The 26,779-nt window shown below is 47.8% G+C and overlaps 3 protein-coding genes across 3 annotated transcripts in view; 2 read left to right on the top strand and 1 right to left on the bottom strand.

The window, feature by feature from the left end:
- The window catches only part of PHLPP2 (PH domain and leucine rich repeat protein phosphatase 2), a 32,283-nt gene extending 29,156 nt beyond the window's left edge, over positions 1-3,127 (top strand). The window contains 1 exon segment of the mRNA XM_035566221.2: positions 995-3,127. Within this exon segment, the coding sequence (XP_035422114.1) occupies positions 995-2,134 (1,140 nt within the window). The 3' untranslated portion in view covers positions 2,135-3,127.
- On the bottom strand, positions 3,127-9,332 carry MARVELD3 (MARVEL domain containing 3). Its single transcript, XM_035566194.2, has 3 exons — positions 9,228-9,332; positions 9,019-9,119; positions 3,127-8,879 (listed from the first exon to the last, which is right to left on the bottom strand). The coding sequence occupies exons 1-3, from the start codon at positions 9,284-9,286 to the stop codon at positions 8,269-8,271; spliced, it is 771 nt and encodes a 256-aa protein (XP_035422087.1). The 5' UTR covers positions 9,287-9,332; the 3' UTR covers positions 3,127-8,268.
- Positions 9,333-16,411: 7,079 nt separating this feature from the next.
- On the top strand, positions 16,412-26,200 carry TAT (tyrosine aminotransferase). Its single transcript, XM_035566193.1, has 13 exons — positions 16,412-16,474; positions 18,600-18,842; positions 19,040-19,144; positions 19,985-20,052; positions 20,414-20,572; positions 20,807-20,945; positions 21,520-21,572; positions 21,950-22,102; positions 22,947-23,075; positions 23,425-23,508; positions 24,953-25,051; positions 25,855-26,037; positions 26,143-26,200. The coding sequence occupies exons 2-12, from the start codon at positions 18,608-18,610 to the stop codon at positions 25,996-25,998; spliced, it is 1,368 nt and encodes a 455-aa protein (XP_035422086.1). The 5' UTR covers positions 16,412-16,474; positions 18,600-18,607; the 3' UTR covers positions 25,999-26,037; positions 26,143-26,200.
- Positions 26,201-26,779: the final 579 nt, after the last annotated feature.

The following is a 26,779-nucleotide window of genomic DNA, read 5'->3' as shown; positions in this document are numbered from 1 at the left end:
GGGGAGAGGTGGAAGAAAGAAAATAGATGTGGAGCTAAACTGAGATGTGGAGAGAGTGGTATATAACGCTGTTTATGACTTGGGTGAGTGTGGAGAAGAGCCACTGAGGACCAGAGCAGGATGGCCTGGGAGATCATGTTGTCTCAAAATTCACAAAATAATCTAGTCCATCTTGTGTTTCTTGGAAACCATGACTCAAGTACCTCTTTTCGGATTTATTCCATGTTTTATTCAGTGAAGGTACAGGCTAAGTGGCTGTTGAGATATACTGAATGTAGATATCAAGTAGGAAGAGGTGGAAATTTTACACAAAAAAGGCAGAAGTGTATTTTTATTTGTTTTTTATAATTATTTGTATTTTTATACAAAAGTATTAAAATGATTTTGGAAAAATTTTCTAAATGTTAACTTTCTAAAAACTTGGAAAAAACAGGGAAGTTCCAAAGAACTGGAAAATATGTAGTCAAAAAAGAACTGAGAAATCAGCGTCAGTCATATTAGCTTTATGAACAGTGGATCTTTAAAAAAAACAAAAAACACATTTATGGAGTTGTCTGATGAAAGTGTTATCCCTGCTAATGTGTTACAGTTCTGTGAGATGCTATATTCCTTAGCATTCTGACTAACAATAACTGGAATGAGTGTGGCATATTAAATGATTTAAAAACTGTCTGATTCTGAAAAATGCAAGTGAAATTATTGTCTGAGGAGATTTCCCTACATGTGTTCTCTGACGGTTTTTAATAATCAGCAGCAGCAGCAACATCTAACAACAGAAATTAAGAACACTGAAATTAATTTAAAAACAGCAGGAAAGTCTTGGCTGTGGTTCCTGGACCTAAATCCCTTTAATCCCTTTCTTCTGTACTGTAACTGACTGTACCTGTATACTAGTATTTCTCAATGCTCTGAACCAGTTTATGGGCAGGGGAAAGACTCTCCAAATGATCTAATAGTGGATCTAATGTTACTGTTTTTTTTCTCTTGTCTGCAGGACAATAAGGTCAATGGTGTGACTTGCTGTACTCGGATGCTAGGCTGCACATACTTGCATCCTTGGATCCTGCCCAAGCCACATGTCAGCTCCATTCCACTGACTGTACAAGATGAGCTGCTACTTCTAGGGAACAAAGCTCTCTGGGAACACCTTTCTTACACAGAGGCTGTCTCAGCTGTGCGCCATCTACATGACCCACTAGCTGCTGCAAAGAAACTCTGCACTTTAGCCCAAAGCTATGGTTGCCAGGACAATGTAGGTGCAATGGTGGTGTGTCTGAACATCAGTGAGGACAGCTGCACCTGTGAGATGCATGGCATCACTCTGCCAGGCCCTGGGGGATTTAGTTCCACCACCGCCAAACCAGCAACACCTTCATCTAGCAGCGGAATTGCTTCAGAGTTCAGTAGCGAACTGTCTGCTTCTGAGGTTAGCAGTGAGGTGGGCTCTACTGCTTCAGATGAGCACAATGCTGTTGGTCTTGATGGCAGCTTGCTACCACGACAAGAGCGACGTTGCAGTCTACATCCTTTGCCCCCCTCAAGTATCTTTCAGCGCCAACCTTCCAGTGCCACCTTCTCTAGTAACCAGTCTGACAATGGCCTGGATAGCGATGATGAACAGCCTGTGGAAGGTGTGATGACAAATGGCAGTAAAGTGGAGGTAGAGGTGGACATCCACTGCTGTAAAGGAAAGGGCCTGGAGTTCGAGCCTCCTGCCTTAGAGTACAGCTCCTCTGCTCCAGGGCCAGAGGATGACTCTGGGCTTGTCCTCATCATTCAGAGACAGAACAGTGTAAACAGTGGCACTGCACAGGGAGGGATCAAGGAAAAGTGTGAACTGCAGAAATCTCCTTCCACATGCTGTCTCTATGGAAAGAAGCTTTCCAACGGCTCCATAGTGTCCTTGGAAGAAAGTCTTAACCTCATCGAAGTAGCCACAGAGGCACCCAAGAAGAAGACAGGCTATTTTGCTGCTCCATCCCAGATGGAGCCAGAGGATCAATTTGTGGTGCCACCTGATCTGGAGGAGGAAGTGAAGGAACAAATGAAGCGACACCAGGACAATGGAGCAGATCAGGAGCAGAAAGAGGAATCTGCAGTGGTTCTGCCAGAGGAGTTTGACACAGCTTTGTAGTCCTACAAGTACTGCTCCCATATTGTTTGTCCCAGGAAGCTTTGTCCCATAAGGGCTGTCTCTCTCTTCAAAGAGAGCTGGGATCTGCAGAGAGTACAGGCATCTGCTGCTTCCTTAATGGAATGGAGGAGGAATGGTAGTGCTAAGGTTTGGGCTGTCCACTTTTTGCTGTAGTCTGTTGTTCTGTGAGTGTTCAGATCAGCAGTTGAGCTCTGTATTGGGGACTGTCCAGAAATTGTGCAAACACTAGTAAGAAGGCAGGTGTTCTAGCGCCTGCCTCTTGCTCCTTGAACCCTCAGGTTCTGCCAGCTCTGCTGGAAAGGAGCTGGAATATGCTGGGGGGGGGGGAGGGGGGAGAGGGGAGGCAGGGGGCTTAGCTGCTGAGGGGGAAGTATGCAGTGTTTGGAGTCCTGTGAATATTTCTGACATAGGTCCTCCTGGCAGCACCTGACTTCATTATTCCTTGAAAGAATACAGCCAGTTGCAATGAAGCTGACGCAAGAATGGTTTCCTACACGAATTGCAAGCACTTTTACTGATTGCACTTAAGCTGTTCTGTTCCCCTTCAGCCCAGCACTTTACTACTTAGGGCCAGGGGAGAGAGCACTCCAGTATCCCTGTCCACAGCAGGTGGGGGAGACTTTTCCCAGTGGCTATTTGTTAGGGCACTAGAGGACTCAGGGTACTGGTGTTCTGATGAGCACCAGTGCAGGTAGAGTGAGGATTATAATGGGATCAGGCTATGCAGAATGAAAAAATACACAGCTGGGTGATAAGTGGTTGTCTACTGTTGCATTTTACATGGGGCATAAAAAAGATCAGCTCTGGACTTACTGATTGAGGTAACATGTAGAGCCAGTGCTAGCTGCAGAGCACAGACACAGCTCAGCAACTTGTCTACTTCCATCACAGATGCTTCACAGTAGAGGCTTCCTATATCCAGAAGACACATCGTGAAACCATGAACTCCTGCTTGTTTTAGTGAGGTACTCAGTCTAAGAGAAAGCCAAGGTAGAAGCAGTGGCGTGTTGCTCTTAGCCTAGCAAGCAGTTGGGCTGGTCTCCGTATGCTGGGGAAGCGTTCAGTGTTCTTTCCCACCAACATAAACTGCACTGTCTTTATTACCAGCCACAGCATCTTTGCTTGCATCTAAAAGCAGGAGTCAGTCCAAATCCAGAGCAACCTCTGTTATGTGGTACGTGCCCAATTTGGCCGCAAACAAGGTGAAAGCATCTTTGTTTCTGCTTAGTTTTCAATGGAAAAGGAAAAAAAATTCACCTTAAAAACATCTTTGTCAGCAGAGGGGAAGAGATGTTTAAAACAGTCCCACTAATGGTGAACTGCCCAGTCTACAGTTGCTGGATGCATGGTGGTTCCATTAAGATTTTTGGTGCAGGGCGTAAGTTGGCTGCTTATGTCATCATCTCATGTAAGTGCTGTGAAAAGACCACGGCCCCCATCGTGTGCAGATCTGTCTTCCCTAGCTGGCAGAGAGCTGGACAGCAGCTTCCCCTGTCATGTCAGTGGTGCAATAATCCTGACTATAATGTGGGCTAGTGCCTTTTCTTCTTTATTAATTATATTTATGAAAAAAATGTGAAAGTTTTTTCTCAGGAGCTCTGAGGGGCTTGAGTTGTATATTTTTTATCAATTTCAGGCCTTGATTGGAAGGAAATACTGTGCAGACAACTTGTGGGATTCTGACAGTAGAGATCTTTTGACAAAATCTAATGGAGTTTTACTTAGATTTCAGAGCTCCTTGAATTTCTTCTCACTAAGGGAAAAAAAATGTGTTTTTACCATGCATGAGAGCAACTTCTTAGGTTATACCTTGTGCTAGTTACAATGTAATCATGAAACAACCCCACTTTTTTCCAAAGTTTAAACTCACCTGAGTTTTGACTCTGTTTAAATGTCTGCCTCACTTTGAGAGAAATGCTTACCCTTGGAATTGTAGAAACAACATTTTGAATCCTTCGGGCATAGAAATAACAGACAAACCCAAATCTCTTTCAGGTTCTCTTCACTTTAAGTATACAGAAAAGGTTCATCCCAGTATATTTGACAGTAACTTTTAATTCCTTCACTGGCGATAATGTCACCAAATACCTGTGCTCAGGCCAAAAGTGTCTGATAGCTGAGTAGGCTGCAAAGCAGTCTCTGTTCAGTGTGGGATTGATGCAGAAATACACTCTTCTTTCTGAATAAGACTGTGACAAACCTTGCACTTAAGAGAGTGGTAGATGTTAATGCAAATCAGGACTCTCTCTTGCACTGTTGTAGAAAATCCAGTGTATCCTTGCCAGTCTGAATCCCTAGCACTTAACCCCTTTTGTTTTCCAGCCTCTCTAGAGACTTCTCCTTTGTTATCTTCATCTTTATAACATCGACTTATATTTCAGGCTTCAGAGGAGCACTGCTGTAGGTGGAACACACATAAGTGGGAAAAGTTTAGTGAAGGACTCATAGCTGAGGATAGAAAGTGTTTTCCCAGGTCTCTTCCTTGAACTTCATATTTGGCTCTTGGAGATGGCATCATCTCCACTGAGCCACATCACTAAGAACGTCTCGTTCTTTACAGGCTTACTGGTAGAGGTTCTCAACTTGGGGTCATCAGGCTCTCTTGTCCCTACTGACCAATGCCAGACCTACGACGTTCCAGGTGGCCATAGCCAAATAGCCAAGTTAGGCTGGTGAGTTAGTGTGTGTCTCTTTTCAATAATTCTGGCCCTGTTGGCAAGCATGCTCAATGAGAACAGTTGCATCGAAGACACTGACCTGTCTGCCCTGTCCTGTCCAGAACGACTTCAGCAAAAGGAACCAATAAAGGTTATATTCAGTGGCACCTGGTCAGAATTTGAGTATTGAGGGCAAGGGATAGCCTCAAAGTTGCTCCCAGCACCTGAATCAGGCCTGGTAGAAGCAGCACCACAGATTGTTGGAATCTGATCAAAATCCTCAGCTGGATGGGTGAGGGTAAAATCCTGTTCCAAGAAGGAGCAAGTATTTCCCTGACTCAGGGAAGGGCTGCTTTGAGGCCTGAAATTCTTCTAGTATACAGGATGTTAAGCCACAGCTAAAGCCCTGGGACTTCAAGAAGTTTCTACGTTCCTGAATGGTGATGGCTTTCACCTCACTTGCCAGAGGGCCTTTTTACAGGCAGTAGGTTCACCTCTTCAGTTTTTGTGCAGCCATTGTCTGCTCTTCCCTTGTAGCCTGAAGACTCAAGTGTATTTTTCCCCCATTTATTCCATTTTAAAATGTTACCATTTTTTTAAACTTCACTCATGACTCAGCACGTTAAAAAATGTTTGCAGCACACTGGCTATAAAATAATCTTTTTCATGCTTTTTGTTTTAATAAGGAAAATATTTTATGTATCCCACTCTGGCATGCAGCTGTAATTATTCCTCTTTTATTGTACAGGGGAGTAGATTGTTCAATGAATGCACCTTCAGCACGGGGGCCTGTGTGTGTGTTGCTTTGGAGAGGCAAATAACATTGCTGGAAAACACTATTCCATTGATTCTTTACTCAGATGTATAGAGCAGTTCAGGAAGGAAGAATATTTTTGCATCAACTTTTCAGCTGATTTAGCAATAAAGATTTTTACTTTTGTCTAATTATATATTTTGATTCTGTTACTGCACTGGAGGGAATATGTGCAATGTCCCAGTCAAACATAGTTGTGGCTAGCCACGGTCATGCTGTAGGGTCCCCTTTGCTGAGCTATGTGCTGCTTCCACTCATCAGCCTTCCATATAAAAGCTACTTGTAGAACACTGTGAGGGTGGAATTCATAATACCAAGTATTAGGCAGCTCTCTGTAACCTACCAGAGGAATCTTGCCTGTGAACTTGCTGTAAGTAGTACTGTACAGCTCTTTAAAAGTAACTGCAGCAAGCAAGAAAAATAGAAGGAGTAGGACCACAGTGGACTGTCCACATAAATCCTTGCATTGAAACACTCAATGCATCTGGCTACTAAAAGAAAGGAGAAATCAAAGAAACCCAGAAGTACCTGGAGTGTTACAATTTAGAATGTTTTACTTTTGTATCTCTGTATCTCTGGTTCCAGCAGTGTTCCGTAGTTTCAGAAGCTGTGAGGATTTAGTGCCAGTTAACCTGGAGATACATCCATGACAAAACACACAATTCCGGTGTAGTGTGGACTCTTAATTTTTGTTTTTCCTATATGGGCAGAGTTGGTCTGTGAGACCAGTGGTGGTTCCAGCTTCATATAAATGTACATTGTGGGCACTGCTCTGAAATGACATCTCATTCTGAGGCATGATTATCTGAATCTGGTGCTAGTTTTCTTTTCCCTGTTACATATATAAAAACACAACCAAACAACAATTTTTTAAGAGTACATTTCACCTTTATATGCTTATAAATAATACAAGATCAGAATCTCATTTTCCCAGCTTGCACATTAAGAATGTTTTGAAAACAATACGTGTCTTAAACCACCTGTCTGAGCTCTTAAAGCTTTTCCCTGATTAGCCCAACTCAGGGAGTCAACTTGTACATAACAGTTTTGCTTTTATAAAAGATCATTCCGTACAAAAGGGTACCCTCACCAAGAGAGTTTGAAAAGAAGACATTGTGTCACAAATTAGGCTGAGTATATTCACCATTCTGTAAGTTTATTTCAGGATTCTCTGATGGCAATATAAATGCCATGTTCAAACTGCCCTGTTAGTGCCAAAAGATCTATATGAAGCAATAATTAGCTGCCACAACGACCAGCCTCATTGCTCGCTTCTCAGTGGACAGTCTCTGTTCTCAGTGGACAGTCACAGGTCCTTTGTAAAAGTCTCAGCTATGGAAAGCTGTTCACCAGCAGAAGTCATAGAGTCATAAAATGGCCTGGGTTGAAAAGGACCTTAAAGATCATCTAGTTTCAACCCCCCTGCTCTGGGCAGGGTTGCCAACCACTAGAGCAGGCTGCCCAGAGCTGCATCCAGCCTGGCCTTGAATGCCTCCAGGGATCGTGCATCCACAACCTCTCTGGGTAACCTGTTCCAGTGCCTCACCACCCGCAGAGCAAAAAACTTTCTCCTAATTTCTAACCTAAATCTCCCCGTCTTAGTTTAAAACCATTCCCCCTTGTCCTATCACTATCTACATATGTAAACAGGAGTTCCCCCTCCTGTTTATATGCTCCCTTCAAGTACTGGAAGGCCGCAATACGGTCTCCCCAGTCTTCTCTTCTCCAAGCTAAACAAGCCCAGTTCCCTCAATCTTGTGTGTCCATGACAGATACCAGCTGTGCTACCTGATACATGCTGGGAGATTATCAACATCAGCTATCTTATTTTTAGGAAGGTGCTGGGTACAACATTTTACCATAAGCAATGTCCTAGTACACAAAGTACTAGATGAGACTGAGAGGGAAACCTAGAGCCTAGTTAAGCAAACCTCTCTTTCAACGATCTACATTTGGGAGCAAAGATTTCTCCAGAAGAGTATCTCAGTATGCTCCCTGACTGCATAGCCTTGAAGCATTCAAAACCAAATGTGCTAAAGAAAAAAATGGTTTTAGCAACGACTAAGAGAACATACATTGTTGGAGCACATCTGAGATAACAGGACTCGGAGTGTCATCAAAGCTGTAATTGAAGGCTCTCTTCCAATTTCAGTGGCTGACCAGTATAAGAGGTAAGAATAGTCATTCAGATGTGCAGTGGTGAGAAAACAGATACGCACCTGATGTTTATATTTATCTAACTTGTTCTGATGATTAATCCATTTGTTCCTGTTTTGTTATTTATGGTGTCTTGCCAGCTACTTGTAGCAAGATCTCATTGGAGGAGAACAAGCCACCTTGAGAGAGGGGGTAGAAGCACTACCTGTAAAGCAGGCAGCTTGCTAGAGTCAACAACACCCGTTCTTTACTAAGAGAGCTGCCAGATGAAGACAATCCACAGGACAATGTGTCCACTAATAATTCAACAATGCAAATCCAAGTTTGAATAGCTTGGCTTCACTGTATTTGGAACTGTACTGTTTCTGTGTGTGTTCTGTTGTAGCATTAAGGATACACTGTTAACAAGCAAGAAAAATGTGCTGTTTCATCTCAGTAGGGAGGCTGGCAAAAATCCTGAGCATTACTAGAGCAGAGGAATAATTCTAAAGCTCATAGACTTGTACTGGCTTCTGTTTCAGTTTGCAAACTGTTCTGTACCCCTTGACAGCCAGGCCAGCACTAAGCAGGTAGGCCATGACAGCTATGCAGCCTAAGAGGCCAGCAGCAATCTCTGCCCCATGTAGGCTGCACCGAAAGCCCTGATAGCCTTTGCTTTGGTAAAGCTGCTCTCTCTCTTTGCACACCGATGAATTATAAACCTCCAGCAGATGATGGAAGAAATAGTACAGAGCAGGCACCAAGCCAATGGCTACCACTGCGTCCAGGGTGCATTCAAGTAGGAGCCATGCTGGAAAATGCCACGGTAGCTGTAAGACACCAAACAAAATGAGAAGGCAGGAGAAGACCATTAAAGACCCTCCCATGGCCATTGCTGCCCTTGCAATTGGCAGCTTGAGGAGGTGGAAACGCTGGTCAAGCTGCTGGGCCTTCTCCCCATCTGCTCCGCTGAAGCCGCTGTACGCCCCGCCGTACTGGTAGTAGTAGATGCCCCCCAGGCTGGCGACGCCCGTGTAGCCTCCCGTCGAGCCGTAGGACACGGAGCTGCAGACCAGGACCAGCGCGGCGAGCAGTGCTCCCACCCCCTGGCAGCAGGCTGCAAGGGGAAGGGCACCGCGGTGGGGCCGGGCCGGGGGCGGCCCCGCGCTCGGGAGCAGCCTCTCGCCGGGCCGGGCCGGGCCGGCTGCTCCGGCTGGGCAAGAAGCGGCTCCCGCCGCGCCCCCGGCCCCGCTCACCCCTGGCCGTGCACAGGTAGCGGCAGCGGCGGCACTCCAGCGGCCCCGGCGCAGCGGCGCAGCTCCCCGGCGGTCCCTGCGGCCCCGCTCCGGGCACGGCGCTGAGGGGAGACAGAGGCGTGAGGGGGGAGTCGGGCCCCCCGCCGGGCCTCTCGCAGCCGCCCCCTCCCGCCCCGACCCCCGCCGGGCCCCTCGCGGCCGCCCCTCACCGCCCGCCCGCCCCGGTGCCTCCTGTCCGCGGGACGCGAGCGCCGCTCCTCTCCGCCATGGCCCGGCGCAGCCCCGCTGCCCTCGGCCTCGCCGGGCACCGAGGGCGGAGCGCGGGGCCGGGCCGCGGCCTGGGGGAGGTGCCCGCCGCGTCCGGGGCTCGTCGCGGCTCTCCCGGGACCCTGCGCGCGGACCCGGCCCCCCCGCGGAGCCGCTGCGGGCACGGCCCGGGCGCTCCCCTCGGCACCTGCCGGCCGCGGTCGCGCCCTTCGCGTGCCGCCGAGGCGTCCCCGCAGCCCTTCGTGGCGGCGCGGCCCCGAATCCCACCCGCCGTGCGGAAGGCGCCGTCTTGTACCTCTTGGAAACTGAGCCCGGCAGTTTTCCACAAGTTTCCGCTTTTCCTGCACTGCAGCTTTTGGTGAAAGTGTCCTGCACTCTGTTTGTCTGCCGCCTCAGGCCTCTATCCTGCCCCTCTGTCCCCTTTCTAAACAGAAGTCGCAGCCCTTTTAGTTTCTCCTGGTACAGCAGCTGCACCGTGTGCTCTGTGGTATTAGCTGCCCTTCTCTGGATGCTCCTTACTCCCCTACATCCTTGGTGTAATCAGACCTGTACACAGCATTCAAGACTTGAGTACATTGGTGTTTTGAATCATGGAAAAATGACTGTCTGCCTTGTCCTTTGCCTTTCCTGGCGATGTGCAGCAACAAGACTGTAGCCTGATAACGCGAGAAGCCTGTAAACGGGAGTACTTCTGCAGACTCAGCACTGCAGGAGAACACCATCCTCCCCATTTCACCCTACTCCATGAAGGACAGGATATCTGCAAACTTGCCTTAAAAGTTACCTAATTTGGGGATAAGAGAGAAGCAAAACAAAATAACTTCTTGTTCAACCCCATTTCAGATAGGGGGAAAAGAGTTGTAGGATGATGTAGTTAGGAAATGGGGAGCTGTTGCAGAGCCTAGGACAAAAGCTCTGGAGACTGCAGGTGCTCATCGACACTGTTGCACATGCCACATGCCTTTTGGTGTGATCATGTTTCATCACTCATGTTCATGTGTTAGAACTAAGACCTCCTTGCTGCCATGAATAGGATGAGCTTAAAAGTCGTTAGCAACCCTTTGTATAATTTTAGGATTATGAGCAATGCCATTTTTCCTAGTAGAGCTATTAACTGCTGTGAAAGGGATATGAACAACCAAGTTATGAATAATAAGAAGGAATGGAATAATTGTTTCTTATGCAGCGTGTTGTGCTGGTCATCCAGCAACCTGAGCCAAAATTGTCTTTAGATTTTGCGATGTGCTGGAATTACTTGTTCCAAGAAAGACAGAGCTGGGAAATACTGTTGATTCGGTGGTGCATCAGTGTTTTACTAGAGTGTTTGCTGCCAGCAAGTGAGGTACAAACATCAGGGCATTGCAAAACTGAGTCAGTCTTATTCCATTTATTTTGCTATATTGAGAATTGTTAACAAAATGCTTTGCAACATGCTCAAATTATCACAGCTGGTAAACCAGCTGAGCCTGGTCAGCATCATCTTTTGGATTCCTATTTTCACTGCAACAAGTAGCCATCAACAGAAGAGAGCTACAGGAAGCTCAGGGCACCTGTATTAATGTTTAGCTCTTCTTTGGCATCCCTCTCTCTCCTTCTCCCTAACCCTGCCCCCTCTTTCCTCCCCCTTCCTCCCCCCCCTTCCTTTTTTTTCCAATTCTGTTTCTGGCTGACCCTGATGTCATTGCTGCACTAAGGGGCGGGAAGGGCCTGGCCTGGCTCGCCATGGACAAAGAGCTCTGACCTGGTTCAGTGCCCTCCCTGGGAACTTGGAGGATGAAGCAGAAGGGGTGAGTTGTGAGCTGCCTCGTATTTCTCCAGTGTGAGGCAGGTGGGACCTGCAGCACAATCACTGCTGAACACCACAAACAGGTTTATCAACTGTCCCACATAAATAAATAGTCACAGAAACAATGAGCTCAGCACGATGACGATGCAGCAGTGCTGCAGAAAAGAACTGGAGGTGTTTGTGAATCACAAACTGAACTCAAGTCCACAATGTCATCCTGTTGCGAAAAAAACTAACATCACTGGGGTGTATAAACAGAAATGTCACATGTAGGACGTGAAGAAATTCTTCCCCCCCCCCCCCCCCCGCTCTTTTCTAGAGCAAAAGAAAGCTCTAGAAAGATAACCTAAGAAAAAAAGATGGAACACAGTCTTTTCATTTGCCTGAACAGGTGTCTATTAACAACTTTCAAGCATGTTAATAGGGAGGCATCTTAACTTGCAACCTTGTAAAAAAATCTGTCAAGAGAAGGGGAATATTTTGGTCTCCCTATTTGCTGTTGGCATGTTCAGGAAGCAATGTTCTTAATTTGAAGTAAAAGAGATGTGATTTAGGCATGTACACACACATCAAAAAAAAAAAAGAAAAAAAGAAATGCTTCCCCCCACCCCCTACCCCACACACACTGCCTCCACCACTTCCTAAGGAGAAGAGCAGCTGTCACTGGAGCAGATCCATTGGCAGGTGGCAGGCCTCCATCACTGGGGCTCAAATTCAGTCATGAGAGGTGTTGGCCTGCCTGTGCTGTAAGAAAGTGAGGTGGCTGGTGCTGCCCACCCCACTCAATGCAAGCTCAAGGTTTCCCCTTGCCCTGCAGGGCCACCATGCCTCTTTCCACCCCATTCCCATTGGCTGGTCACTGCCCTCATGGCTTCAAGGCCGTCCAGGGGGCAGTTGCCTCAGCAAACCATGCAACAGCACGAGTATCTGAAGTCATAACGCAAACACTTACACAACATTTGCCTGGATGTAAGCAAAAAGGAAGGCTTGGCAAGGTGTTTCTCTTCGCAGTGCCTGCACGCTGGAGCCAATACCGCTCACACTGTGTGGAGCATTCTTCGCAGCAGCTGTAAGAGGACTTGCAAGTCCTTCATTGTGGCTGCTGGGCCTGTAGTTCATCAGTGCTGCCTATGCTCCATGAACCTGGGGTACGCTCTGCTTCTTTCAGCATACTTGCAAGTGTCCTGCACATCGACTTAAGGCCAAGGCTGAGCAGTGCACAGTCTCTCATGATTGTTGGACTCCTTCCCTTCCCCAGTGCTACAGTGATCAGTGGCTGGGAAGAGAAATTTGGATTGCGCAGCACAGCCAGCATCAGGCTGTAGCACTGCATTTGCAGACACCAGTATTACAGGAGGCCCACAAGACCTTATGGTCATGAAAGCATTTGGTCTTTACACTCTCTAGTTTTCTTAACAGAGAGGAATTGCTATGGTGGGAGCTAACACTCATTAAGGCAGGTGTATTAATGCACCTGTTTCCAGGCTGGACCAAGGCCTGCATAAAAGAACTCTACAAAGAGCCTCAACGTGAATGACTACCCAGAGTATCGCTGTCCCCACTGAAATGCCCCATGTGCATGCACAGTGTGAGTCACCTTGATCCACTTTCAAAAGAAGTGCAGAGATTACACAGGCCCCAGAAGCCACTGCTCCCCTTTCCAGAGCTCAGCTCACAGGGGCACCAGAGCACCCTGCAAAACGCTTGCTGTACACAGGCTACTTTTCCAGAATGAGGTGTCTCTAGCTAGACTGTGCAATTTGCCTTTCGTATCTTTCAGATTTATATTTCTGAGGTCAAATCAAAATTCATCCTAATTACAGGCAGGTAGGTAAAGTAGCTACTATATATTTTTGAGTTACTAGTTACTGGCTTTGATTCACTCTTTGTGGATTCTGCTGTCTTGCTGGCTCTTAAGTAAAATATTTGCACAGCTTTGTATAACCTAGCTGGTTTTTTTTGTTGTTTTTTTTTTGGGGGGGGGTGTTGAGTTTATGGTGGTGTTTTTTTTGGTTGGTTGGTTCGTTTTGGTTTTTAGCTAATTTTCTGCCCTGATTCTGCAAAGAAATGCTGTGCTCAATTTCAGCTGAATGCACAGCCATTGTGATGGTTTAATATATGTAGATATATGCAAGTTTGGCAAAACAGCTCTGTCTATGCACAAGGCAGATTTAACTATGAATTTGTGCAGTTTTCAGAGTGCTCATGTGACCTGACCTGTAACAGACAAGGGTTGTCCCTTGCATTTCAGGAGAGCTTCTGCAGTGTTATAAATATTATTGATATATATAAATATTAGGAATCAATAAACAGTCACAAAATTCACCAGAACCAAGGAGTCTCCAGGGCTATTTGCTTATCTAAATGAGAGATTAACAAGGAAAAATCACATACTTGGTTATTAAAAGCAGATTCAGCTGGAAATGACTAAACAGAGATTAGGCTACACACATATTTGTGGAGACCATCACTGAGTGGTTAGGGCTATGACAGTGTCAGAAAAGACTGGACAGAAATTGATGGAAAAAAAAAAGCAAAACAAGAGGAAATAATTACTGAAGTGATTTGTAATTGATCCCAGTAAATTTTTGTGCGGAGTACTGGTTAAGTGTCTGTCCCTGGAGCAGTATACCCTGAAAAAGAGTGTAGAGCACATGCGCAAAACTCTACCGGTGCATGACCTGCCTGCAGCCTGATGCAGACACAAGTTTGTCAATGCAGTGATGCTTGAGTCCATGCCTTAGTCAAGCAGCTATTTGTCAGTCCTCCTTTGTAACTCTGGCTGGTCCAGGAACAGGCAACTGTTTGCCCGTCCAGGTTCGGACTCTGTTCACAGAAAGAGACCTCTGGGCAATCCTAGTACTAGAACAAGGCAGTACCAAAGAAACACTGAAGCCATTACCAAGTTTCTTCTTCCACTGGGAAGAGACAAAGGCCAATTGCTGAAACTACAGAAGAGGGAGATGAAGAGGTATGCAACAAAAGACCTGCAAGGGAGAGCAGCTGAGAAAGAGGAACAGATGGTAGTGCAGGGGCTAGCAAGGGCTGGTGGGGTATGGAGGGCAACCAACTGCCTTACTGGTAGCAATGCGTCCTGCAGAGTGTGGCCACCTCTTTTGCTGCACTGTGCAAGGGCTGGCTTCACTGTATTTGGAGAATCAGAATCAGTCTCACAGAATGGTTTGGGTTGGAAGGAACATTAAAGATCATTTAATTTCCCCCACCCCACCCCTTCCACCCCCCCCACCATGGGCAGGGACACCTCCCAGTAGGCCAGATTGCTCAAAGCCCCATCCAGCCTGGCCTTAAACACTTCCAGGGATGGGGCATCCATAGCTTCTCTGGGCAACCCGTTCCGGTGCCTCATCACTTGCAGAGCAAAGAACTTCTTCATAATGTCTAATCTAAATCTACCCTCTTTTAGTTTAAAGCCGTTCCCCTTTGTCCTGTCCCTGCACTGCCAGACAGAGTCCCTCTCCAGTTTTTCTGTAGCCCGCCTTTAGGTACTGGAATACCTCTATGAGGTCTACCTGGAGCCTTCTCTTCTCCAGGCTGAACAACACCAACACCCTCAGCCTGTCTTCATAGGAGAGGTGCTCCAGACCCTTGATGATCTTTGTGGCCCTCTGGACTTGCTTCAACAGGTCCATGTCCTTCTTGTGCTGGGGGCCCCAGAGCTGAACACAGCACTCCAGATGGGGTCTCACAAGAGCGGAACAGAGGGGGAGAGTCACCTCCCTTGACCTGCTGGCTACGCTGCTTTTGATGCAGCCCTGGATACAGATGGCTTTCTGGGCTGCAGGAGGTCCTTCTCCTCAGGGCTGCTCTCAATACATTCTGCACCTAGCCTGTATTTGTGCTTAGGGTTGCCCTGGCCCAGATGCAGGACCTTGCACTTGGAACATGAAGTGCTGAGCTGTGTGCTCATGCTTTGTTCCTGAGAGGCTCCACGTACCACAAGGGGTGGGGTTAGGGGGCTGCATGATGTTGGATCATCTAGAAAAGGACTGGAGTCATCCAGAGAGAGGAGAAGGGCATAGCAATAGCAGCAGAAACCCACTGATCCCATTGCACTGTGTCCTTCTCCTATCTGGCCAGGTTTTCACCCTTATGTAACTGAGTCTACCTCTGCCTCCAGAGCCACATTTTCTTCTCTCTTGGCAGCAGACTTCCACCATGCCCTCCCCTGAACCCCACTGCAGTGTGCAGGATGTCAGGTAGAGCTCCGGTTGCATCATCTTCAGGGTTGTTGCTAGGCAGAACAGGCAGCAGCGTCCTTGAAGCCTCCTGACACCACTTTTAACTCTGTCAGGGCTGCAGCATGGTAAGAGATGGGGCCAGCTGGGGGAAGCAAGAAAGGTACCCATACGTGCTTGGAGAGGGCATGACTGAGCTTCTGAATGTTGCTCATGTCAGGCTTCAGCAAAAAGGAGAGAAGAAACAATCCAGAACTGTGAGGCTCTTGACAGAAGAGAATCCAGTCAGCTTCCACACAAGACATTTCTCTGTCAAATGTTTTTGAAAGGCACTATTCCACGGCCAAAGCCCCCAGCATGGCTACTGCGGGAGGCCTGCCAGCCAGCCTGGGACTGGGGTCTCTGCCCAGACCCACTGGCTGCAACCCACCATCTCCTAGCTTGTCTCCAGCACCGGAATCCCTGGCCCCATCACCCCCATTGCAGCATTGTGGCCAACAGCAGGTCATGACTCCCCAGCAGCATCACCGAGCCCCAGGGCTGGGCTAGAGAGCACACACACTGTTAACACCTGGGAAGGTGCAGCCTTATTGCTGGTGGAGCAGTGGGCATGTGCTGAATGCAGGTGGTCATCTCTCCTCCCACACAGGAGCAGAGTATGAACAGACAAAATCACAGTGACCGCTGGCCTCTGCAATGGTGTCAGCAGTCCATTTGCCAGGGGATTAGCAGGATGCCTCTTGCCCCTGACCAACTTTTTGATCTCCAGCCATTTGCTGCCAGGGTGGCAGGGAGCAGCCCTTGGAAGACAGGGAGGGTGCAGATGCCTCTTACTTACCCCAAGCATGTAGCAGGCAAAGGACAGGAAAGCACAGATTTTACATCTCTTAGGAAAAAAGGGCCTTCTGGGAATGGTGTCATCTGTGCTTTGCAGTACTATCAGTGGAGAATGAATTGCATCATATTCGTTATCTGCCCTCATGAAGAGTTTGTTTGGGCCTTGCAACAATAACAAAACCAAACAACAACAACAACAACAAAAGCAACTTGGGCTTCCTTTAACTTTTCAGCTCCTGGTGCCTCCCAAATGCCTGCTATGGAAAGGCCTGCCTCCTTTCAGCCTATGGACAAAGATGTTCCCTGTGTGTAAGTGATGCCACAAACTGTACTTTCTCAGCTGGTGCACTGGGAGTCCAGGGCCTTTGAGGTGAGCAGGACATACTAATTCTGTCTGGAGGCTTCAGGGTCCAACACTTCTCTCTTGGTTCATTACAAGATGCTAGGGCTTGGAATACTGGGGTCTGCTTTGTGGGATTCTTCCCCTTTGAGGACAGAGGGAAGTGATGCAGATGAGTGGTGGCCCAGGGCCTCCAGGAAGCAAAATTGTGTCCCTCTGTAGGCTACCCCCAGAAAGAGTTAATGTGCAGGCATGTTTCAGGTGTTTGAAATGAATGAAGTTACACTGGGGAGGAGAGGGCATTTTTGGGTGGAGAGAGCAGCCCTCTCTGTGAGCCAATGGCTAACAGCTTCTGACCCAACGCCCAGTTTGGGGGCTTATTTCATGAGCAAGAATTTGCTGGGATTTCTTCTCGAGAGGATTTGTCTTGGATGAAAAGGGACTGGACCTCTAAGCTTGTTGGTGCCTCCCTGTCTGTGCTGTAGCAGGTAAAGTACTATCTGGTATCTTGCTTCTTTCAGGGGGAGTAGTGGGTTTTTCCCTCCCTGCCTACGCTGAAGGCATCCATTCTGCCTGCATATGCAGTTCCCATTCACATAAGAACCATGGTGTGACTCTGCTGGGTTTTGCACCGTGCACTGGGACTCAGCCCTAATGTTGAAATGAGATATATTGCTCATTTCTCTGCTCAGTTTTTGTGCAGCCCTGCTGTGTAGTTCTTCCTCTACCTTTCTTTTGGTGCAAAGGAGACCCAGAAGGTGTTAATAGCAGGGACCTGAAGTCTTCCTTTGCCACCACCACCCTGTTACGATAATCTCAGTCACTTTAAATAAGTTAAGGAAGCACTGCTGGTAGAGTAACTGTAGCAGCATGGGGCATCTCTAGGTTCAAACCTCACTGAAGCAATGAGATATTTGTTCAGGTGGCAAATCTTGCCAGAACCAGCTAATAATATAATCCCTCCAGATCAGTGTCTGCAGCAAGGACAGGGTAGTCAGATCCCTTGTCTGTTGCGCCCTGAGTATCTGAGAGCATGGCATCTAACAGTGCATGGGCTAAGTAACTGCCATCAGGAAAGGGCTACAGTTCAGTGAACTGTCTTTCAGTGGAGCATAGAAATAGAGCAGTACAGAGACAGAGCGTGAGCTGCTGATGGCAAGATTAGGAGACACTGTGCTGGTGTCAGTGAGAAAGGGCTTGGTGGCTCTAGAGGTATCTGCATGCATTCTCTCTAACCTTCTGGAGGTAGAAACTCTGGAGTCAGCTCCAGTTCTTAAGTGAGGAATTTGCTGGCTGGGACTGGCTTGTGCTTTGGGTATACATGCTCAGGTGTGTAAGCCACTTTCATGCATACTTTTTGAGGTCTAGAAGGCAGCTGTTCCTCTGCTGTGGCTTGCTTGTTACCGAGCCTCAGGCAGGGCTACAGGCCCTTTGCCTAGTACAGTGTTGCTACCCAGATTTCCCTCTTGGCCCTACCAGTCTTGCTCCATTTTCTAAGCACAGCCCTTTAATCTGGAGTCGTTGGACTGGACTGTTGCTCCCTGTTGCTCTGCTGACAGAGACAACTGTCTGTAGCTAATACCTTATCACTGCCAAGTGTATCCTGATAACATGGGATCAGAGCTACCTTTCTGATATCTAAAGTTTGATATTAACAGTCTGTGTACTGGAGGAACATTCTGGATGTGACACACACACACACCCACACTGAGTGGGCTGATCCTTGTAGTTACTGCTTGAGGTCTGGCCTGGGGGGACACAACACAACAGCTGGCCCTCCTGTCAGTGGAACACTGAATCTGAAGCCACAAAATGACTGCAATGTGCTGCTAGCTCCTAGCTGATGGATTTAGCGAGGGCTGCTCCTCCACAGCACAGCAAGTGCATCCATGCAAAGAAGTGGTGTGGCTACTCCAGAGTGCTGCCTTTGTCTTTCCCACTCCATTGTACTCGTTTACATGTTCAGTTTCACTCCATCCTGGCCCTGAGAACAGCTCTACTTGCTGTTGGTGACTGATTTGTCCATAGGTAGTAGGTAAGTTCTGCAGCTTTCAGAAGTTTTGCTTTTGGAGAGTCATGGGCACTCTCCCAGGTAGGCAGAGCTTTTGTCTGGCATATGTTAACTAAGTTAAGGAAATCCATCTACCACTGACAGTTTTCAGGATGGACTCGTACCTGATCCAAGTGAACAGCCCTGGAGATCATGCCCCTCTGCTGGATGTTCATCTCAAGACCAATGGAAACAGCATGTCACTGGGGAAGGTGAAGGGCCGGAAGCCAAGATGGGCTGTCAGGGCTTCTGAAATGTCAAAGAAGACTTTCAATCCTGTCCGAGCCATTGTAGACAGCATGAAGGTGGAGCCCAACCCGAAGAAAGCTATGATTTCCTTGTCTTTAGGTGAGCACAGTGCTATTGCTGAAGACTCTGAGCAGTGGGGTGGGCTATGGGGGCTAGCAGATTGCAGGACTCTGAAGCACAAAGCTTGTGGAACCACACAGGGATATGGAAGGTTACCACACAGCTCTGTGCCTGCCACAGACCAGTGAGAACTTTTTTCCCCATTGATTTTTTACTATTTTTCAATCTTTGAAAAGGAGACCCGACGGTTTTTGGAAATCTTCCCACAAATGATGAGGTCACGCGGGCTGTGAAAGAGGTTTTGGACTCAGGACGTTACAATGGCTATGCTCCATCTGTTGGTAAGTTGACAGCTACTCCTATGAGAGTGGGATGAAGGTACATGTGAGGTCCTACCCTATAGCAAGTATGTAGAGCCTACAGATGTCCACAGTAGCATCCTGCAGCTGCTCTCACCAGTAGTCCCAGGAGCACACAAACATATATCCCCCAAGATGCCATTAGTGCCCTTTCCTGCACGATCTGTTTGAGAGGGCATCATATAAGTGCTTTCCCTGAAACACCAAGAAGGTCCAGTGCCTCACAATAGCTGTGTTTGTTCCCCATGCCATTTGAGCAGGCAGGGTTTCAGGAATCCAGAAGGCCAAAGGACTGTGTCTCCCTGCCATGGACTGCAGCCAATTTGCTTCTGGTATGCCCTGACCAGGACTCCCTTTGCATTCCTTGCCTTCGCAGAGAACATGAGCCTTGTTTGCACTTAATGCAAACAGCATGTACAGAGCATAGATCACTCCTGCCTCACAGGACGCCCTCCACGTGGTGACAGTGAGGGACCTGGTACAGGGAGGGCTGCCCTTGTGCCACCACTGAATGGTGAAGGTCATGTAACAGCATTTGGCTTTCTGCTGGGGCGTAGCAGCTCCCTAACTACATTCTACCCAGCTCCAGAGAGTTCCATGTTTGAGAGCTTCAAGAGACTTTCTTGCGTTTGACACACCTGGCCCAGACATGGGGCTGCATTGCACCTGGCCTGAGGCAGGATGGTCTCTGCCACCTTGGGACAATGTCACTAACAAATGGGCTTGCCCTGGCTAGACAGGCAGCTATGAGCCTTTTCCTGGCAAGAAAACTGAAATGTTCTGTAAAAGCCTGCCTGCCATGTTTTGTTCTTCTCTCCCCAGGCTACCAGTCCTGCCGGGAAGCAGTGGCTGCATATTACAACTGTCCAGAGGCACCACTGGAGGCCCAGGTACTGGTGCACAGTTGAGGAATTCCCACTGCAGTGCAGGCAGGGTGCTGCTGTCTGTGTCTAGCCCATGCAGCATGGGGACCCTGCCCCAGCTTTGTCCGTCCCCTGCCCAAATGTGGGACAGAAGGGTACTTCATGGCCTTGTCCTACGCTGGCCTGCTGCTCCCATCCCTTGCCCTGGACACTTCTCTTTGGAGGAGGCTGAGCTCTCCAGTTGTTGGAGGTTCCCTGCCTTCAGTCAGGCTCCACACTAGTCTTTTTGGTTGAGAAGCTCTCCCCTGGCAGAGCCTGGGCACTCCTGTGTGGCTGGAAATCCTCAGAGTGTCTGTGCTTTCCACTCACTCCTGTGTGCTGTTTGCAGGACGTCATCTTAACAAGTGGCTGCAGCCAGGCGATAGAGCTTGCCTTGGCAGTGCTGGCTAACCCAGGCCAGAACATCCTGGTGCCACGGCCTGGCTTCTCCCTCTACAAGACTCTGGCACTATCTATGGGAATTGAAGTTAAACTTTACAACCTCTTGGTAAGTGGGGACAGGTCTGGAAAGGGCAGCTGTGACACCTCTGCCTCTCCTTTTTAAAATAAATAAATAAATAAAAACACTTTGTCTCTGCTTGGGAAGTGAAACAAAAGAATAACCTTGTCTCTGACTGGGAAGTGGCTAAAGATGAACTGAGCACCCCTGGGTACCTTGTCGCACCTCTGTGTAGCATATATGATTCTTCTACTGTGCTTCCCCTTTTCTTTCCTTCATTAGCCAGAGAAGTCCTGGGAAATTGATTTGAAGCACTTGGAGTCCCTGGTGGATGAGAAAACAGCTTGCCTGATTGTGAACAACCCATCAAACCCCTGTGGTTCTGTGTTCAGCAAGAGCCACCTCCAGAAGATCCTGGCAGGTGAGACTGCTTGCATGTAGCTGGAGTATGAATGCAGTCTAGTGTCTGCCCACAGTGCCTGTGCCTTGATCACTGTTTCTGCAGGGCTGTGGTGGTTGCCCTGCTATGTGACAGCACTGTAGGGAAGCAGTGCTGTGGTCCTGGGGGTTGCCTCTTTCCTCATGACTGACTGCAGACCATGAAGCAGGGCTTGCTCAGTGTGAAGGGTTCGCCTTATGTGGGCAAGAACATGTAGAGTGTGTGTCTTGGTCTTTCTCAAATGCCCTGTGTGACTTGGACTGCTCATTTCCCCACTCTTGCTCCACAAGAGTGTGATCACAGGGAGCATTACAGCTCCTGAGCACTGGCCTGTCAGTGCAGGGGGCTGTACTACCTACACCTGCAGGTTAGAGCAGAAGTAGGCTCAGCCAGGACAAGGCTCTCCAAGTGAACTCCTTGCTGTAGGAGGAAGATAGGGACCTGCTGCCCTGGTACTAAAGGCTCTCAGGGAGCCCTGCCAGGCCCTGTAGGAAAGGGCAAGTCTCCTCTTATGGAGGATGCAGGATGACCAGGCTGAATGCCCTCTCTCCCCCAGTGGCATCAAGACAGTGTGTTCCCATCCTTGCTGATGAAATCTATGGAGACATGGTGAGTGTTTATTGCAGTCCTTTGCATCCCTATGCTACCTGTCCTTTCTGATGCACTTTCCCTTCAGCCCGGGGCAGTGAGCTCTCAGGAGGTGAGCAACAGCTTCACTCCCCTGTACTGTGCGTGAGTCCACACCTGGAGCTCCCAGTCCTGTAAAGTGCAGTTCTGAGAGTACCTCTCATGTCCAGCTCCTTTTTCTCTTTCCATATATCTCACTCCCATGTGAATGCACTTATTGTCTTCATACCCTTGAAGCTGGGAGCTTTCACCATCATTTCCTATCACTTTACCACCTCCTTTCTTGTTGTGCCTTGTGCACAAGCCCCAGCTTTCCCAATGAGAGATGGGAACAATCCTAACAAAGCCTCCTGTCACAGGTGTTTACTGACTGCAAATATGAACCCATTGCAACTCTCAGCACCAATGTGCCCATCTTGTCCTGTGGTGGCTTGGCAAAGCGATGGCTTGTCCCTGGCTGGCGGATGGGCTGGATCCTAATCCATGACAGGAGAGACATCTTCGGTAATGAGGTGAGAACTTCCAAGTGTCACTGTCATGGCCACAGACTTGCAGTGTATTCAGTGTGTGAATCACCAGGGCTTTGACTGATATAGGCATGTAATCCTCTTTTGCTTTCATGTGGGTTGCTCACTTGTTTTTCTGTACATGCTGGCTGCTCATGTCCATTCCTTAGTCCACCTGCTCCCATATATTGCCTTTTACCTGTCTTACTTGTTTCTGCTGCATTCTCTCAAACAGCTCCACTGTGTACTGATAGCATTGCATGGTTTATCCAGTATGTGGGGTCTGTGTGCTCTAATCACTTTTCCCTTAAAAGTGGGACCAAAGCACCATGCATTGTAGCCAGTGTGTTATCTATTGCTTCGTCTGTGTTACAAGAGCAACCACCTACTGCAGTGACCCTTCACACCTAGAGGGCTTTCGTCATGGGGAGAGAGAGAAGAGAGCAGCAACTGAGTGAGCAAAAGAGCTAATGTTGTTTTTTCCTAACTGGCTTCAAAAGTGTGGATTGTGGACCAAAACCTAATGGACATGCAAAGTGGCTTTTGGAGCAGCTCTGTCTCTATTTAGCAAGAATATTAGCTATATTCAAGCATGTTTTGAGTCTGATCGGGAAGATCAGAAGGATGTTTCTGCTGGCATTACAATTCCCAACTGGGGACCAGAGAATGACACTGTAAATAGTCTGTAGATACCCATAATGTAATCAAGCAAATACTCTTAAGTACTCTATATGCTTACTGAAGAGAGCAACATTAACAGCTGTAGAAATGCAGACAACAGGCCTTGGAACTGTCTCTTTTCTTCAAAAAAGCACACTCTGAGTTGCAAATATCACCATGTTTCTTTCAGATCAGGGATGGCCTTCTTAGACTGAGTCAGAGGATCCTAGGACCATGTACAATTGTCCAAGGAGCACTGGAGCGTATCTTGCACCAGACGCCCCCTGAGTTCTACCACAACACCCTCAGCATCCTCAAGGTAAACAGGCTGTCACAGGACATCAGTTTGTTCATGTGTTGTTTGGGGTGGGGGAAATCAATATCTTTCTAGCCTATCCTCATGGCAGGAATATTGGCTATGACAAGTTTCAGGAAGCCCAGCCCTGCAGCTAGAGCTGTGACCTGAGCGGTAAGGCATTCAGCCCTGACTTGCGGAGCTCAGCTCAGTGTACTCAAGGCCATGATCACCCATGTTGTTTGCATTCCTTGCCCCTTTATTTGCAGTGGGCAAACCTGTTTATAGTCCTGATCCAGAGCTTGGCTTCTATTTGCTGATCAGCTTCCTGGAATTTCTCCTGTTCTTGAACTTTCTTCTTTCTGCTTTTCAGTCCAATGCTGACCTTTGTTATGCTGCCCTATCAGCTATCCCAGGCCTGCAGCCTGTCCGGCCTGCTGGAGCCATGTACCTCATGGTAAGTGAGGAGAGTGAAATGTCATTTTCTGACCATCATTGGTCACCCTAGGTCTCTCTGCTGTAGCTGTCAATGGCTTCAGAGTAGTGCTTAGCACCAGGTCCCCACTACCATGCATCTTCACATTGCCCAGAACAGTGGAACCATCCCTTGGTCATTTTAGAAGGCTACCGTATATTGTTTATTTCTCACACAGTAGAGGCTGGTACATTTAACCTGCTTGTACCTGTGGAGCACTCAGTGAGTTGTACGTTGCAAAACAATGTTGTTTTTATCTGGATTTGAAGCCAGCTGCCAATGAAAAGCCTCTATATCACAAATCAGGTTATCATACCTGCTGTTAAAGGTGTAGCCTTCCTCCCACATGGCTATCTTCTGCCTATGCTGTTGCCTCTTCTTCCGGCTTTTCATGTATGTTAGTTTTTTTTTTTAACTCTTTATGGTGTAGTGAAAATTCCTTTCTCATCTCAACAAGCTCGACTTAAATACTTCAGTCTCAGGTTTAGCACATTTTAATCTTTTTTGGTCTCATAATGTTTTGGTTTTTTCCACAGCTTTAAAAATAAAAAAAAAAAAAGTGGATCCAGAAGTGGAAAATACTGCAATGTCAGTCTCACCCAAGTTCAATAGAAAAATCTTTACCAGTAGACCTTGTTTCCAACCTTACCCAGAGCTACACAGGTCATTCTTTTTATGATGTTTGTGTAGAGGCATAGTTCTAAGACTCATCCATGCCTCTAGTACTCCTGCAGTATTTGAACACTTATTCCAAAAGAAATCACCTAGTAAAATTTTTCTTCCACTGGCTCTTCCAGAACTTCTGCATGCAAATTATTTCTCGACTGTTTTTAATTTAGAATATCTTAATGAGATGTCTACAATTATCTCTGGTTTAAAAACAAAAGGACAGGATCTCACTGTCCTTATTTGATAAGGGGACAGCCTCCTTCTTTCCTAATACGGAAGTAGTTATTGAACATTTCCTTTCTTCTTAGCATTCCAGACATTACCTTTTTTTAATCTTAAAACTCATTAATTTGTCTTCTATCTCTTTCTTACCTTACAGATTTCTTGGATGACAAAATTTCTAATAGATATCGGATAGACTTTTCTCACACTTCTTTCTTATCTGGATTTATCCCTTCTCATTGCTAATGGGTTCCTGTACCTGTGTTATTCAGCTTTTGACTAAAGCTGCCCTTAACAGAAATTCCAGCTTAGGGCAGTTTGTTTTACTTTTACTTTACTTCTTAAAAAATCCCCAGTTTTCACTTATATATATTAGTTTGTGTCTTGCATTCCAGTCAGCCCAAATAATGAGCAAAAATCCCTGAGGGCCTGCAGCTGCACTTGGCTGGGAAACTGGTGGGCAATGTGGGTAAGCAGGGGACACTGCAGATAGTTTTGGTGCTTTTGGTTGCCACATTCCATCCCTCTGCTGCAGGTTGAAATTGAGATGGAGCATTTCCCTGAGTTTGAAAATGATGTGGAGTTCACTGAGCGGCTCATCTCGGAGCAGTCTGTGTTCTGCCTGCCGGCCTCAGTAAGTCTGACATTGAGAGTCCCATGGATGTGTGGGGCCTAAGCACAGGGATAGAAGCAAATAGCAAACTGCAGCCCTAAGTTCTGGGGACAGTTTGTAAATTCTGTATGCAATGTCCATGGTCTGTCATGCTCTAAGTGCAGTGTGTAAGGATGGGGACTAGAGATATCTGGCTTACTAACAGCCCTTGGTCAAGCTCTCAGGATCTTTGCAGCTCCAAATTTGCTCTGTATTTCTGATGTTGGCAGAGCTGTATCCCTGGAACGAATGTACCCCCATACCTCCTTGCTGAAGCCACTCCCTCGGAGACTCAGGACTGCTCCCACCTATCTTCCTTTGTATGCCCCACTTATAGTCTCCCAAGCCTGTAGGCACAGGGCATAATTCTCAGCCTGTAGTCTGTCCCTCTGCCTATCTCCTTCCTACTCCACTTTCTACACTGAATCCAGACAGGCCCCAGACATTCTCCAGCCCTAGCCTTCCCTAAGCTTTTGAGGAGGAGGGAGGCATCCCTAGCTCCTTCCAGACCATTCCCTAGGTCTTACACAGTCCATGCAGTCCTTTGGTCTGTGACCACTACAGCATTATGTCTGCACTGAGATGTTTCCCAGATGGAGCTGGGAGACCTATTTGAAATGGAACAACCAGTCTAAGGGAGCAAGAGCCTGGCCTTACTGTCCTCAGTCAGTGTCCAACACTGACCATTTTCATTTGTTATGACACAACATGTGGCCCCAAGGCAGGGCTCTGAGACACCAGCGTTATCCCAGATAATCTGCCAGTTTTATCCTTTATCATTTCAGTGCTTTGAGTACCCAAATTTCTTCCGTGTGGTGATCACTGTACCTGAGGAGATGATCTTGGAGGCCTGCAGTCGCATCCAGGAGTTCTGCGAGATGCACTACCAGGGTGCTGAGGGGGCCCAGGATTTGGAGTGTGACAAGTAGCCACAGCCAGCATCCTGCCTCTGCCTGGCTAGATCTTGTGTGAGGCAGCAGGCAGGGCTGTGTCCAGTCAGCCCCACAATCCCCTGCCTGTAGGCAGCTGCTGTCCTGCTGCTTCAATTTTTTTTTTTTTTTTTTGCTTCACAGACCCCCTAAGCACCATGGAAAGAAGCAGACACTTCTCTCTCTTCCACTGCAGCTCCCACACCCTCTGGCATCTGGTGTCTGTGGTCTCCGTATACTCAGTATCTGCACCCCACAGTGGTCCGTGCTGCCCATGAACAAGCTGCAGGCAGGGGCATGTGGCTGATCCTGCACCAGGACCCGCAGCCTACGGCCCTGTGTGGCCAGTAGCTCCCGTGCTGCCTGCACTCCCACTCTGGGGCAGGAGATGGTCATGGTCTCAGAGGACAAGAGACACTCACCCACCTCTCACCTGTCTTAACTTAGGAGGTCAGAGCTCTTTATACCAAGCCCTTTGTGCAACAAAGGGAGTAAGTTATTTTGACTTTTTTTTTTATTAATAAATGTTCTGAGATGGCAGGCCCCATGGTGTGCTCCTACTGTACCAGGTCAGGTCCAGGCTGCTGGCTGGGTCACCCTTGCTTGGCTGGTGGTACCCCATGCTCACCTCTGTCCCTACAGCTGTCTGGCTGGGGCCTGCCCAGCCATCAGCAGGGGCACAGGAAGAGCCCTTTGCACCTCAATTGTGCTCAGCAGATAGTCAGGGCAGGATGGGCCCAGCAAGCCTGGCACAGGCTGGAGCCAGCCACCCCATCCCAGT

Source organism: Cygnus atratus, chromosome 12, assembly GCF_013377495.2.
Source record: "Cygnus atratus isolate AKBS03 ecotype Queensland, Australia chromosome 12, CAtr_DNAZoo_HiC_assembly, whole genome shotgun sequence".
Classification (NCBI taxonomy): domain Eukaryota; kingdom Metazoa; phylum Chordata; class Aves; order Anseriformes; family Anatidae; genus Cygnus; species Cygnus atratus.
This window is presented reverse-complemented; position numbering and strand designations above follow the sequence as displayed.